This window comes from Falco peregrinus, chromosome 3 (assembly GCF_023634155.1).
Source record: "Falco peregrinus isolate bFalPer1 chromosome 3, bFalPer1.pri, whole genome shotgun sequence".
Taxonomy (NCBI): Eukaryota; Metazoa; Chordata; class Aves; order Falconiformes; family Falconidae; genus Falco; species Falco peregrinus.
This window is the reverse complement of record NC_073723.1, coordinates 44,225,348-44,241,043: the sequence shown is the minus strand read 5'-3', so window position 1 is coordinate 44,241,043 and position 15,696 is coordinate 44,225,348. Positions and strand designations below refer to the sequence as shown.

Genomic DNA, 15,696 nt, shown 5'->3' with positions numbered 1-15,696 from the left:
TAGAAAAACACCTTTGTAAAGACCTTGTGTTACAGATGTTCTTGTTTCTGTGGGATGTTAGGTGTGAACAGCGTGCCAGCTGCTCCCTGCCAGCTCACCATGGGCTCATATGATAGTTTGCCCTCCCCTTGCATCAGCAAACATCCAGAGGGGCAGTTCCTATGGAGAAGCTGACACGGCAATTCCCTGCACGGGTAGGTTAGCATGCCTGCATCCCTGAAGGACCTCAACGAGAAGAAGTATGAAACAGCAAGGCATTATTTCAAACTAGCAGTACTCCCTTATTCTCAGTACTTACATTTAACTTGGTGCTCCGACAGGAAATGAAAGCATCAGTCTTGCCATATGGTGGTTTTATGGTATCCTTTTTTTATACCTGCTACTTAAGAGACCCTTTTCATGCCAATCAGACATATTGCCGTACACTGCTGGCATAGAAGTGCTTTTTACATACGTTTGGTTTCATTTGTGATTTCATCCAGCTCCTTGGAAATGGTCAGATCACTGCAAGCACTGCTGGCTAACCATCCTGAACTGCAGGCACTGGGCAAGTATTAAACACTGCTGGAAATTATGTAGCTACCAGGTTCTGTGCAGTCTTCATGCCATGAAGAGAGAGAGCTGCCGGGAACTTGATCCAGATAGCAGCCTTCAGATGCTAACACAACAAACAACTTCTACCATGACAACTGGCACAAAAATGTGGTAAGTGTGCATCTCCTCTGAGATGTTTTTGTATCTCCAGACAACTTCAACTGCTTTAATGGATTTTAATTTATTCCGCAAGGGAAGCTCTAACTCTCTCAGTCACTAATGAGCCTAGTGCAACATGCACATAAATGAACAGCAACATGAAGAAATTTTAAAATAATGTAAATTCTGATGTGGCACATGCATCAGCTTACAGAGGTAGACCTCACTCTCCATGTTTTAACCAATATACATGCAAAGTACTGCAAATTTAAACCAGCTTTTTCAACCCTAATCAAAACCCGCATGTAAAGCAGGCTAAACAAGCAGAGCATTGCCTGCTCCACATAAACTACAATAGGAAAATTTCTTTAACAGCTTTATATTAAGCTTTAGAGCAGGAATCTTAACAGCCAGTCTCACCCCTGAGGCTAATTAGATGCCATAACTCATAGAAGAAGTCTCCAGTGACCCCACCACTCATCTCCTTTTACCAAATAATATGCCATCAACTTTTTCCCTGAAGAAACACAGTCAGAAACTGAGATGAGTTGAGAGGTTATTCTCTTCTCTACATTCATCTATTTTCAATCCTTTATTTTAACAAATAGATTGATTCACATTTTAGGAACTCAGAATAATCAGATACAGATGAAGAAACAGGAAAGACTATGGTTCAGCCTTCTGCAAAATGAATACAGTAAGGAATGCTGCTGCTAATTTTCATTAGGTGCATTTTTAAATTCCACTAGTTGACAGCTGGAGTGTTGTTCACAAGCAAAAAGGAGCACCCACGTTTTATTTACATTGCAGGCAGTTACAGGAGTACTTCTCACCTGCCAGTTTGCATCTGCCTAGGTATTCAATGTTTTCTTCCAAATTAGCCCCACACAGTACACTTCCTCGTCAGCTTGCAGGGCCTATGGCAAAAGTCAGCAACGTCAGCTATTTTTGTACAGAATAAGCCATAGGTGATTGTGGAGTGGGAAAGCTAGAGTATATTCTATTTCACAATACTGCAGAATGCTTACAGTGCTTTGACAGCTGTTCACAGAGGCACAGTTATAAGCCTCAATTTTGCCTCTACCCACCCCATCAGCATTTACTCCTACTATGAGGAAACATGGTAGTGATTACTCTATTATGGTGTACACAGCTATAACCCTAGGAGAATTCAGGAGCTTAAACCATGATGTAGCGGTGGCTTCCTTGGCCATCGAGTACTCTGCAACTACTGCAATGCAATACCAGTGTTCCGTCTCCCAGTTCAGCTTCTTTTTGGATGCCTCTAATTTTACAGTAATTTTTTTATGGTCATCTTTGGCCAGAGTAGAAGGGCTTTCTCATCCTTAATCTGACCTCTGAAAAAGTACAGGCATAAAGTCAATGAATGACCGCATTGTGGGGCTGGGTTTTTTTTCCAAAAGGTTTCTCCAGCAATGTTGATTCTTCTTAATTTCCTTAATGAAATATGACCTACATATTTATTTTAAAAAAAAAGCCAACGTCCAAAATACCTCCCCAAGAATGAATTTGAGATTACATCTTCAAGTAGCTTCTACTTACCTACTTTTCACAAAAAAATTGTTTAAAATGCAAGCATGCTCTAAACATACGCAAAAGCCCCATTGTGATATGCAAAGATCTCGCTATGCCTAGACATTTGCATTCCTCTGTTAAAATGAGATGAATGAAAATAAAGATGAAAACGATATAAATCTAATACCAGAAAAAGGCACCAGCCTTTGTTTAGACATTTAAAAAGGCAACAGTCATATTTTGTTTAGTTATATTATCCTTTATTATTTTACAATATATTTCAAAAACTTTTACAGGTGCCTTAAACTGTTCTACAAGAGCTGCAATACTGTCATAAAAGCACACCTACAGACCAAATGCACAAACAAACTGTAATACCTATTGGTACTGAACCATTAATATCCAAAGGGTGTAGTCTTTTAGTAAATAGATGTGCAGTAATGCAAATGCAAACAGATGTTTATGCAGAAAAATAAAACTCTGCATTCATGGCTATAGAACAGAGGACTTTTCAAACACATTTGGTACTGTAACATTCTAGACAGCAGTATGAGTAGTATTACATATTTAAAGCAATACATGCCTTGAAAAGCCTGTATTTTCAATCTGTGCGTGTAAACCTGGATGAAAAATAAACTAGATATATTAAAAAACATGAGATATCTAGTCTGCCAACAAGCTTTTGTTTCTTTTTTACCCTAGAATGACAATTAACGGGTGGGTGAACTCTGACCTGCATTATTATTTTACATTACCATTTCCTCAGCATTTCTGTAGTATTATGACAGCCTATGAATTTTGTTTTTCATTCCTTCTGCACAGGCACAGGGGAATAACTTTGATGCATTAATATTTTTTTTCTGAGTCTCCAAGTGGTAAATATAATTAATAGTATAGCAAATACATTACCACAAAAAAGCATTGTATAATGAGGTTTATAACATTATTTAAAAGTTGTCAGCTGTATTTCTCTGGTGCAACAAAGCAGTGGCACTGCAGTTTTCAAGCACTGTGTATTGAATCCTTTCGGGCACACAGTGTTTAGTAACAGTTCAGATATATATTATTCTCTACCTACAGAAGTTTTGCTTATATTATCACTTCCGGTCACAGAAATTACCAAGACATCTTTAAACCTAGACTGTCTGTTAAGTAACAAGGTAAAGCAAATTGTCTGCATATGTTTTTAAGCCTATCCAAGCTGATGTACTTTCATGGAAGCCTCATGAAAGACATTAGGATGGAACAGTAATTATGTATCAGATTTGTTAGGTAAAAAAATGAAAAGGTTTAAAGCCAAAATTTATGAGTGTGGCACTGTGGCAAAAGAGGCATTCAGTTCTGCTTTATTCTTCAAGTTTAAAGTTTCAGTTACCATTAAATATTTACTAACAGTGAACACCATTTCTTAACCAAATACAGCCTACAACCCTCTATTCTCTGCAGACAGAGCTGCACTGGGTCATCCCTACATTAGACCACAAATTTTTTTTTGCTAGTCTTCCCAGCTAGCCTAAACAGCAGTCAGTGGTATTTGTTAGTTTTTTATATATATATATATATATATATATCTCAGTCAGTCACACCCATCATTACAAATATGTTCTACTTTATTTACTGTACAATGTATGTATATGTATTTGTGTTTATTCAATCCCTTATTTCTTAACCTCAAGCACTCCAATGGTTAAGGGCAGGCTGGAAAAAATTCAATATACATAAAAGGGTTATAAATTTCAAGTCTGTAGTGATAGCAAAAAGGGAACATCACTGTGCTCACGCTGTGAACATGGTTGGCAAAAATAAAGGCAAAAAAAAAAGAGGCAGACTATTTTTTTCTGGAGTCAAAATCTAGAAAATTAAACAAAATAACATTAGTCCAAAGGGATGCAGAAATAAAAAGGGTATTTCATTTAATGCAGAACTAGAGCTGTTAAGAATTTTCTTTCGCAGAGGCCCTGAGACTTGAGTTAAATGGATTCTCCCCATCACGTGTTTCATGTGAAGCCAAACTTAAAGCTCTATACGCATAAACATTTGGTATATAACAGTGGACCCATTTTTAAAAAGTGAAGCAATAAAATCTAAATGAAAAACAAATTAAAGAGCAATTTGATTGGAGGCCTCTGGTTTTTGACCCCTGCCCTATCAGGCTAAATGTCCAATAAAATGTAAAATGCAGCATACATTTGCTTAATCTAAAATTTTTGTGATGATTTATTGCAAATTGCACTTGGCAGTTCACCACACCAATGGAAAACTGGCCCCCCTGTTGGTTCATTCACACAGTCTTTTAACACCAAATACAAGTCACCAGTAGAAAGATCTTGATAGAAAGTTTGCTGCTGTGCTGAGCCAGCTTGCTGCACCTTCTGGGTGCGACCCAACACGAGACACTGCTTTGTCCTGTTCCTTAGTAGGGCTTTCATCTTCTGGTAAATATTCAGGTAGATCTGTATTCTGCTCTACTTCTACTGGAGTATCTTGGAATGGAACTAGCATCTGATAAAACACAACAGATTAAAATTACATCAACTGTTGTAACTCAAAAGAATGAATGGAAGTTACATATATATATATATAGAGGATGACAGACATGCATGTTGTGAGACTCCTTCCCCATTCCCCTATACATCAAGAATATAAATGGAACCTACTATATATCTGGAATCTACTATGATTAGGATATAAATAAAAAAAGCTTTGGCTTAACATGCAAGAAAAAAAAATAATCAATAAAGACAGCCCTTTACTGTAGTTGCAAAATAAAAACAGTGCAGCAACTGCAGCCAAAAAAACCCCAAAGGTTCTCTGTGATCCTTTTCATATCATTAAGGAGAGAAATATTTACAGTATTTTTGTCCTTCTTCCAAACACTTAAGTTTTGTAAAACTGTTCTACGCATACATGTCCTGACATCGGATACTCTTCATTCTCCTTCTACTGTATGTGTAGCACACTCACTTGAAAAATTTTGCCTGGCATCAGATGTCATGGGCACAGAGGTGCTGGTATTAAAGATAGAGCTGAGCTAGAACAACTGGTATTTTAAAAACATATCCTACCTCCTCGCCACTTTCACTTTTCACAACTTGCTGTGCCTTCATAACTTTGGTTGATGCTATTGCCGTTGCCAATGCCTACAAGTACACAGAAAAAAGCCAAGAGCTTAGTGTGACAGAATGCAATAACATGAGGATCTGGAGGCTTATCAAGCACTTACCTCTGCTTTTAAGTCTGAGCGAATTCGGACCACACACCTTTGAACAGCCATTTGAAAGGTAAAACTAATAACACCTTTAATTTTCAACAAGGCTTCTTCACAAAGATTCCTTCGAGACTGGAAAAGAAACAAACACCCCACAACTAAAGTACTTTCATAACACACCATGTGAAAATGCTCACAATTAATTGTTAAGGAATTCCTGTATGTCTGAGGGCAGGTTGTTACTCAACCACATTTTTGCAGAAGAAAATTGAGACTTACATTTTAGTGCACAAATATTAGGCTCTCTTGCCACAAAAAAAAAAAAAAAAAAAAAAAGAGAAAAATTGCTTACACTTTAGAAGTCAAAGAAGGATGGAATCAACTGTAAATAATTAGAGAAAAGTGCTGAAAAGCAAAGAATGTTTTTTTCTGCCGTATGATCAGCTAAACAGTCCCCTCTGGTTAAGTTCTGATTGACTGAAGTGCTCATTGATGAATAGTTAGTGTTTAAGTTGGTATTTATCAGACACCTTGCCTCCATACTGACTGAATGCATCAAAGCAGCTGTTGTATCTTTCAGCTGCTTCATCTGTGGCAGCTCACAGACATCACTGCACAGCACAATTCTTATTTCAAAGGGAAAATATTTGGTTGATAACCCACAGAATGTTATGCTTAAAGCAAGTGACATTGCCTGCTGTGCTGTAACATTACATTGACCTGTACTAGTTGCATCTGCTCTACATTATCTCAGAATTTTCTGTCATTTATTTTTCCTTTTAATATTTGCACAGATTAGTTGTAACAAAACAGATTAAAATATACTTGGAGAGACTGCTAGCAGAAAAGGGGAAAAAAGAGAAGATGCACTGTACCAGAAATAAACTGACAGCCTTACACAGGTTCAAAATAATGATGTATTTAACTTTTACTGCAAGTTTCTGCAAGGTTTTAAATAGTAAGTTATTTCAAAGCATGTTACATTAGCTCTCAAATAATTGGTGGTCAGTATTTGGGATAGTTTCATGCACAACAAGTAAATAAAATTATTTTAATCTCTGAAAGAACTATGCAAATCAGGGGCGTTTTTTGGCAGTTTAGCATATATATTGAACTAATTTGTGTAAGTTTATGTATTTAAATAATGTTTTTGAGACTTTGAAAAATAACTTTATACCACTCATTCACAGCTTATTAGCCTAAACAAATATTTTATTCTTACATGGGTGTATAGCAATTCTGTGACAGAATTTGGCTTTTTACTCTGAGATCCCAGGTTAAATCACAGGCATATCAGTTTAATTCAAAATGAACGTTCAGTGATTAGATACCTGACAAATCACTTCTTAAAAGAAAAAGGTCCATACAGACCTTACCAAGGCCCATATAGACTCCCCAAACATCTGGAAGCTTGGCAGCACCGGTCTTGCTGCACAAATGTCCTTTACAAAGTATGTTTAACTATGGCAGTTAGGCACAAACCTCAATACACAGCTAGACATCTTTCTGCATGGTACTCCTGAAGCGTGGGCACAGGGTAGGACAGGTACAGTGTAGGACAGGTGAAGTTTAGATTATTTTCTTGCACATCAAACCCTGATCACCATAACCTAGACAAGTACTGCTAAAATGTATAGACTAGAAAACTTACTGAGGGGGGTGCCACAGACTCCTGAAATACTGCTTCATTCTTTCCTTTTTTTTAAGCTTATAAGTAATTTTGATAATTAGATCTTAAAATAAAAACATCCAACCCCACACTAAACCACAAACGACCTTTCCCTCCTTGAAATAATCAGTATCTAATACTTGAGGTTTTAAAATCCACAGGCATTTGTAGGATTTGCAATCATTCCTAGCAGCAGCTTCTTGTTCCAAATCTAGAAGATAAAACACAGGTAAACTTAAAATACAGTGTTTATAACCTGCGTTTACCTACTATGTTTTTTAACACTCATATGTGCCACTTTATAATCTTTGCTAGTTAAGTTGGGAATAGCGTTGAATGAAACTATGCTGCTTTTATTGTTCTCATCCTTCATTATCCTTCCAGTGCTAACTTACCGCGACGCTTAAAACAGCATTACAGGTATGTTTAACTGCTGGGTGAGCACCTGGAGTATCACTAACATTTCTTTAATCATCTGATGATGTACATAGAGCAATGTACACTAGCCATCTTCAGCCAGCGAACAGTCAGATTTTTCTTTTCTTTAACAGTGAGCTAGAAAAACATGCTGGTGCGCTCTAGGCAACTACAGGAGCCTGCAGTTTTGCTCTCTGGAGCTAAGCTTTTTCGGGATACCTTTGCCTCAGCTTTTAAGAGAGAAACTCCACAAATCTTGCTAAGTTACATTTGTTGAAAAACACAAATAAACACTTCTAAGATAGAATTAGACCATAGCCAGCATATCTAAACTCACAAAACATAGGTGGACGAAATTTCTTGCTTGGAGATACCTGTGAACAAACAAATCAACTAGAAGCTTGAAAACAAACCAAAGCAAACTTAACAGGAGACAACCAATAGGACTGAATTAAAAAAACCCCTTCAGAGCACAAAAGCCAATGGTGTTGACAAAGCACTGCCTCTTAGACATAGCAAGTGCTGGAAGGACAGAACTGTAAAAAATATTTACTTTGTATAAAGTGAGCTAGAGCAGCATGTTATTTCTAAAGGAATTAACTATGGTCTTATGAAAACAGTACGATGGGTATGCTGTTGGTAAACTGGGCCTGTGGACACGCTTACTTGGCAAAATATAAAGCAACAAAGCAAAGGATCAGGTCTGATCATTTAAAATGGGTACAAAACTGAAGATACAGAGTCCGGAGGGCACTTGTGGATAACATGCTTAAATAGTCTACATGCTGTTTGGCAGCCGTAAAAAGGCAAACATGGCCCTGGGGTGTTATCTACAGGGGTATGGTAGATAAATCCGTAGAAGTTATTCTGACATTACATAAAGACTCAGTGAGACCTCATTAACTCAAATGCCATTCTGGTCACTACAGTAGAAAAGATCTCACAGACAATGAAAAGATGTAGCAAAACCAGCTCAAAGAAAATGCAGCATTTCTAAATTAAGAGTAAGGGGGAAAAAACCCACCAAAACCAAAAGCCAGTGTCTGAAATCTCCGTAACTAAAAGGAAACTTATTTTTTGTTTAACACACTGATACACTCACAAGATACCCTTAAGCAAAGCTGCTAAAGGTACCTTATTTATCCCCTTCTTTCTTGAAAAAGAAAATTAGGAAAGGCGAAAACAGAATAGTTTTTTAGAGTAATTAAAAAGCCATCAAGGAACTTACCTTAAAACATCTTCTTTAGATCTTCTGAGTAAGCTTGATTTATGCAAGATTTTATTACAGATCTTGCGATTCAAAATATAATTCATGGAAATTGCTGACAACTGATGATGCCACACAAGCAGCCTGAATACATTGTTTTTGTGGCAAAATACATCTCAGTATGGCATGCCTTATTTACATAAATGCTGAAGGTTTCCTTACCGAATCATCAAGGCCATCTATATGCAAAACCACTGTCTTGGCACGCTTATTTGTGCTGCCGAGGAAAAACTGTGCTTTCCGTCGACGATAATTCATCTCATTCACATTGTCTGTGTCTGACATGTTAGAAGACTGAAGGATATCATAGACTTCAGAAGCTAAAAGTTTAGTCTCTCCTGGTGTAGTGGTCCTTCAAGAAAAAAGGGATTAAGATTTGTAAATATTTCTTTTTACATTAGTACTCTGAACAGTTGCTCATTATGTCCTTGAAACTGGAATACTCCACGTGCTACAGAAATACAATTATACAGTCAACAAATAGCAAAGATTTTAAAAGAGGAGAAATTAGGCAAAGCTATTTCCTTTCCAATACTCCAATTTTTAAGTCTGTAAATTCTAATATAATTGTAAACAAGTCTGTGTTCTCAAACAACCTGAATATAGTTTACATCAGTTTGACAACTACAAACCAAATGTTAGCAGATGCTCAGTGCACCAGTTACTTTGTCCATGTTGAGGTTTGGTTTTTTTACCAAAAGATCTCCAACTGCCTTGTGAGTTTAATTTCCCACTTTCCTTTTTACATAATAAAAATAACCTCTCTGTTCAACTGCAATCTTTCCAAATGTTTTCTTCTCTGAAGCTACTGAGCACAAACAGCTGAGCAGAATCCCAGTTCTTGAGGAATCCGAAGGTTATTTCTGATTAGACTAAAATTTATGGTACAAACTATATGTTAGCATTTTTTTAGACAGAAAAAATGTAGATAATTGAACATATATTAATTTCTTATGATTAAAGGTAATTTTAGTAAGGTACTAACATAAATCTGTTGTCTAAATTCAGGCATTTTAATTATGCCAGTGATTTAAAGCTATGTGCGGAAACAAAATTATTACTACATCAACTTGTAATTAATCTTAAAATGATGAATGACAGCTTTGCTGCTTTGTTTAGCAAACACTAAGTAACAAGTACCTTTAGACTTCTTTTTTCTTCCATTTGACTTCTTTAATTACCAGACATTAAACACATTTTCCATCCTACCATACAGACAAATAACACTGAAGCAAGAATGTTAGGAGTTCTCAGCTTGTGGGGGTCCCAGCTAGCTTCCCCCCTGCCCCTTCTCTGCACCTGGTTTTGAACCACACTCATTTGGAGAGGAAAACATGAGTTCTGGTGATCATTCAGTACACTGACAGCATTCAACAAAAAAAAAAAAAGGTAATAAGCAAACCACCAAGACATAAAATAGTAAAGCATTTCAGCATACGTTCAATTTTAAATACATGCTTACATTCTACTTTCCTACAGTGAAAAAAAAGAATATGTTAATTCACAGAAACAAGTGCTGGGAACTCACAAAGATTTCAACTTCAAGCTTCCACAATTTGTTAAAGTAATAGAACAAATGATAAAGCCATGCAAGCTGATGTCTTGAGGTAGTAATAAATTAGCTTGTGCAAAAGTGACAACTTATCAAGATACTATGAAATTTACCTGACCATTAGTTTTAGCAAATTCTTTCAACAAAAATGACAAAATCCCTGGCCATTTCAACAGATTTACAATAGCAGACTTATTTTTTCGTAAGTTTAAATGCAGTTAACTAAGCACACTACTGAAAATATCATTATCCCACCTACAGCACCCACTATGCTGTTGGTAAGAGGGTTTTTTTGAATAAAATTTTACTACTGCATTCTAGAGTTAAAAAAAATTCAGCAAGACAAATACAAAATAAAATATACTTAATATTAGCCATAATACATAAATGCATATATACATACACAAAAGAAAGATAAAGTTATCAATATGTCTAAGTATATAAAATATACAAGTACCTAAAAGCAAAAAAAAAAAATCAACAGTCACTTTCATACAAGTTTTGTGCTCACAACATTATAGTTGGCATAGATCTTGGAAAAATAATGAACCGAGATTAACTGTATTACTGAAACAACCTGTTGACTTGCAAACACAAATTTAAATCTCCTCTTATTCAATACAAGCATTCTAAGATATTCCCAAAACAAGTCTATACAAGTAAACGTTATGCATATGCATACACACACTCTTAAACTACTCTGATAATTTCCTGTATTTTTCCAAATAGAGGATTATTACTATCTACCACTAAGTTACAGATGGTAACTCTAGTTACCCCTTTCACATTTAAAAAAAACACAAAAGCCCAAACACAAGTCTTTAATCTTATATAAAGAGAATCTGTTGCAAAATAAGCAACTGACTGTGAATAAGCAGCAGCATGAAACTCAGACACTACACTACAAAGGCAAGAACAGTAGATGTCACATACGAATACCAGGTCGCAAAGCAATCCCCTAATAAAGGTATAAGCCAGTTTTTATTCTGCAGAAATGCAGTACTACACTTTCAGCAACTCAGTTAAAACAAAACTGCACAAAATTCCATACAGAAATTATTCTACAATTTCTAGTGCACTGGTAAAATGAGTGAATACAAGTTTTGCATCAATCTTATTTTTTAATGAAAGTGATTTATACAACAGCTACAAAAAGAATAGAAACCTTAGTATTTTAATATCAGGCTAAATCTAAGGAAGAATTTAGTGTTGTTTTTTTTTTTTTTTTATAATGAAGGTGGTGAAACACTGACAGGTGGCAGATGCCCCATCCCTGGAAACACTGAAGGTCAGGTTGGACAGGGCTCTGAGCAGCCTCATCTAGTTGAAGATGCCCCTGCTTATTGCAGAGGGGTTGGACTAGATGCCCTTTAAAGGTCCCTTCCAACCCAGACTATTCCAAGATTCTATGATCTTTAAGGAAAATAACACCTGTCTAGAAGTAAGTATAATAAACCCTCTCTATTGTAAAACCAAGGTGATGTTCAATGCTGACTGTTTCTTTATACACTGTATTAGTAACAAGAAAACAAATACAATGAAACTACACATAAAATGAAAACAGAACAGTGGAAGTGTGGGTTTTTTTAAAAAATAAGGATAACACGCAGGCTCTGGTTTTGTGGCCCGAAATGAGAAAAAAAATGCAACTTTAAGAGGGTTCTGATGACACTGGCACAGGCCTTCCCAGCACCTGCACGTCAGCAGTTTGATACCGCTGCTCACAACTCTCTGACCCAGTCTCCTGCCACCACCACAGCAGTGGTGGCTCTTGCTCACCTGCCACCCCAATCACACTCTAGTATAGCACTTCATTCACCATCGAAGGTGCAGGTACATACTATAAAGTCACTGTGCAGTTAGAGATTGATTGAGAATAATCAATCACTGGAACAACCTCCCCAGAGATGTGACAGTCCCCATCACTGAAGGTTTTCAAGATGCGATTGGACAGGCTGCTAGATAGTCTCATCTAGTCCCCCTTTCCCAGAAAAGGTCAAACCAGATGATCTTTCGAGGTCCATTCCAACCTGGGCTGTTCTAATATTCCATGACTAGTGTTCTGCCACCCTGCTAGGGAAACTGTAGTCTCCAGTTAGAGCAGAGTAACAGTTGGTAAGAGTCGGTAACAATCTCTTTCAGAGGCGGTAACATCTCACATTACTTCAGCCTGCCAGAAACTCAGATCTTTATCTTTCACTGTTGTTTTGAATTCCTGTCATCCCAGAATGGTCAGTATTGGAAGGGACCTCTGGAGATCATCTAGTCCAACCCCCTGCTAAAGCAGGTTCACCCAGAGCAGGTTGCACAGAGCTGTGTCCAGGTGGGTTTTGACTGCCTCCAGAGGACAAGACTCCACAAACTCTCTGGGCAGCCTGTGCAGTGCTCTGTCACCCTCAAAGGAAGGACGTTCTTCCTCATTCAGACAGAACTACCTGTGCTGCATTTTGTGCCCATTGCCCCTTGTCCTGTTGCTTGGCACTACTGAAAAGTCTTGGCCCCATCATCTTGACACATGCCTTTAAGATATTTGTAGACATTGATAAGACCCCCTCTCAGTCTTCTTTCCTCCAGGCTAAACAGGGCCAGGTCTTTCAGCCCTTCCTCATAAGGGAGACATTCCAGTCTCTTAATCTCATAGCCCTCCACTGGACCTTCTCCAGTAGTTCTCTGTCTCTCTTGAACTGGGGAGCCAAGTTCAACTTAAACTGCTGCCAGTCCTTCCATTATGTTCACCCAAAGCTGACTGTATAACATGACCACAGAATCCAACATATTATGTATCTGTCAGAAGAGCATAAAAGAAATAGCTGTCTTTCTTCACAACTAAAAATAACTTTGTGAACACGGTCCAAGTGCTGCAGAGGTTTTATTAGCACAAGACGTTTTTTAAAGTTTTAGCTAAGCTTAAAGGACACAAAAATTACTGGCTACAGCTCCAAAGGTGTATGGGATGTGGGTTGAGTACACATGCTTGAAAAGAATGCGTAAGCAGCATATAGCATTATGGCTGTACAACCACCATGTGACAAGTATACATGCAGCATTGTAAATGATAATAGAAGGGCCCCAACAGTCTTCCTAGCATAGCTGTATCTGATGTAAAAATAACATAGAAAGTTATGTTTCTTCCTTTAGAAAAAGCACAAAGTCTGAGAAAGACTAATACAGTGGATTTTCCCCTTTTGGAGAAAGACAAGACAAATACATTTGTAAATATATATATAGGGGGGTTTATATATATATGTGTATGTTTGTGCAAAAGACCAACTTATCCTTTTTAGAGCTGTAATATTTTATGTATAGATTTTAAAATAAACGTGTACATTACATACACACTTCTGTATCAGAGGAAACAGATGCAATCATAACTCTGCTTAAAGTACAGCAGACCCTGTGTACAAGCAGAGAAACTATTACATGCATCTCCTCAGTGGCATACATTGTGCTCTAAAGACACATTAGCCCAACAGATAACATACTATAACAGCACTTCACTAGTATTAATTTTTGTTTCAGTAAGTTTATAACCTAGAGTCAGAAGGTCTTCAAATTAAAGAGGGTATCTTTCTTTACCAAAGATTAAATTACATCCTAGATTCTATCAAAAGGAAATTTGTGTCATTTAATTCCAAAAGTCTCACTTCTACATTGATGCTACTTTTGACTGTACTTGTTCCATTTGCCCACTACCCACAATAAGACAACAAAATTACCCATTAATGAAATTTCAATGCTCTTGTTAATCTTTGAACGATCACCTCAGCCCCTGGGAAGGTGATGGAAGAAATTTGGAAACCATTTCCTCCAGACAATTAAGGACAAGAAGGTGACCAGGAAGAGTGAGCATGGATTCACAAAGAGAAAGTCATGCCTGGCCACCCTGATAGCTCTCTACAATGAAATGGCTGGCTTCATAGATTAGGTGAGAGCAGTGGATTTCTCGTGACATTGTCTCCTATACAATTCTCGTAGAGAAGCTGATGGAGTATGGACTGTGTGAACAGATAGCAAGGTAGACTGAAAACCAGCTAGATGGCCAGGCCCAAAAGGTGGTGATCAGGGCTGTGAAATCTAGCTGGAGTCCAGTATTTAGTGGTGTACCCCATGGGTCAATACCGGGTCCAATTCTGTTCAATATCTTCATGAACCATCTGGATGATGGGGCAGAGTGGACCCTCAGCAAGTCTGCAGATAACACAAAACCGAGAGGAGCAGCTGATACACCAGAGGGTTGTGCTGCCACCCAGGGGGACGTGGAAGTGCAACGCCTTGCCCCTGGGGAGGAACCAGCACCGGCTGGGGGCTGACCAGCTGGAAAGCAGCTTGGCTGAAAAGGCCCTGGGGGTCCTGGCAGACGCGAAGTTCAACATTAGCCAGCAACATACCCTTGCAGCCAAGGTGGTGAATGGCATCCTGGGTCGCATTAGGAGAAGGGCTGCCAGCAGGTGAGGGAGGTGATCCTGCTCCTCTGCTCAGCACTGGTGAGGCCACACCTCGAGTGCTGTGTCCAGCTCCGGGCTCCCCAGTACACAAGAGAGATGGGCATACTGGAGAGAGTCCAATAAAGGGTCAGGAAGATAATTAAAGGGCTGATGAGGAAAGGCTGAGAGAGCTGGGACTGTTCAGCCTGCAGGTGAGAAGGCTCAGATCTTATCAATGTATATAACTACCGGAAGGGAGGGCGCAAAGACAGAGCCAGGATCTTTTCAGTAGTGCCCAGTGACAGGACAAGAGGCAATGCCACAAATCAAAACACAAGAGGTTCCCCGTGAACATCAGGGAACACTTCTTCACTGTGAGGGTGACTGAGCACTGGCATCACTTGCCCACTGGAGTTGTAGAGTCTCTATCCTTGAAGATATTCAAAAGCCACATGGTCCTGGGAAACTGGCTCTGGGTGGTCCTGCTTGAGCAGGGGAGTTGGACCAGATGACCTCCAGAGGTCCTTTCCAACCTCAACCATTCTGTGAGTCTGTGAATATATATTACAAATTGAGAGGTTGTTAAGCAAATTCAAACAGCAATGTACATGGAGCAGATCCATTTTTACCTACTTATGGATATCTATTTTTTCAGGTTAAGAGTATTTTAGAAGCTAGGCTTTTGTGTAAGTAAAGCAAAAATATTTTCCCCAACTACTTTCCTTACATACTGTTTTCCCTAAGAGTTTTGCATGACAGCTTAAATAACTAATGCTTCTGATAATTAGACTAAAATATAAGCAGCTGTGTAATTTTATTTTGATTTCAGAAATTTTCTGCTCCCATATTTAGACTTATGGTTCACTGCTTAGTCCTAAATTGTTTTATATTAAGACATTATGAACTAAAGGCAAGGCTAGATGGAAAAGG

General features: G+C 38.0%; 1 protein-coding gene across 3 annotated transcripts in view; it reads right to left on the bottom strand.

The window, feature by feature from the left end:
• Positions 1 to 2,708: 2,708 nt before the first annotated feature.
• ARMC1 (armadillo repeat containing 1) overlaps positions 2,709 to 15,696 on the bottom strand; it is a 33,391-nt gene continuing 20,403 nt past the window's right edge. For all 3 annotated transcript variants that reach the window (XM_027778485.2, XM_013294517.3, XM_005231547.4), the window contains exons 4-7: positions 8,953 to 9,142; positions 5,453 to 5,569; positions 5,295 to 5,369; positions 2,709 to 4,731 (exon numbers count right to left, since the gene is read on the bottom strand). In XM_027778485.2, the coding sequence (XP_027634286.1) occupies positions 4,540 to 4,731; positions 5,295 to 5,369; positions 5,453 to 5,569; positions 8,953 to 9,142 (574 nt within the window). In that variant the 3' untranslated portion in view covers positions 2,709 to 4,539. The remainder of the gene's footprint in view (positions 4,732 to 5,294; positions 5,370 to 5,452; positions 5,570 to 8,952; positions 9,143 to 15,696) is intronic.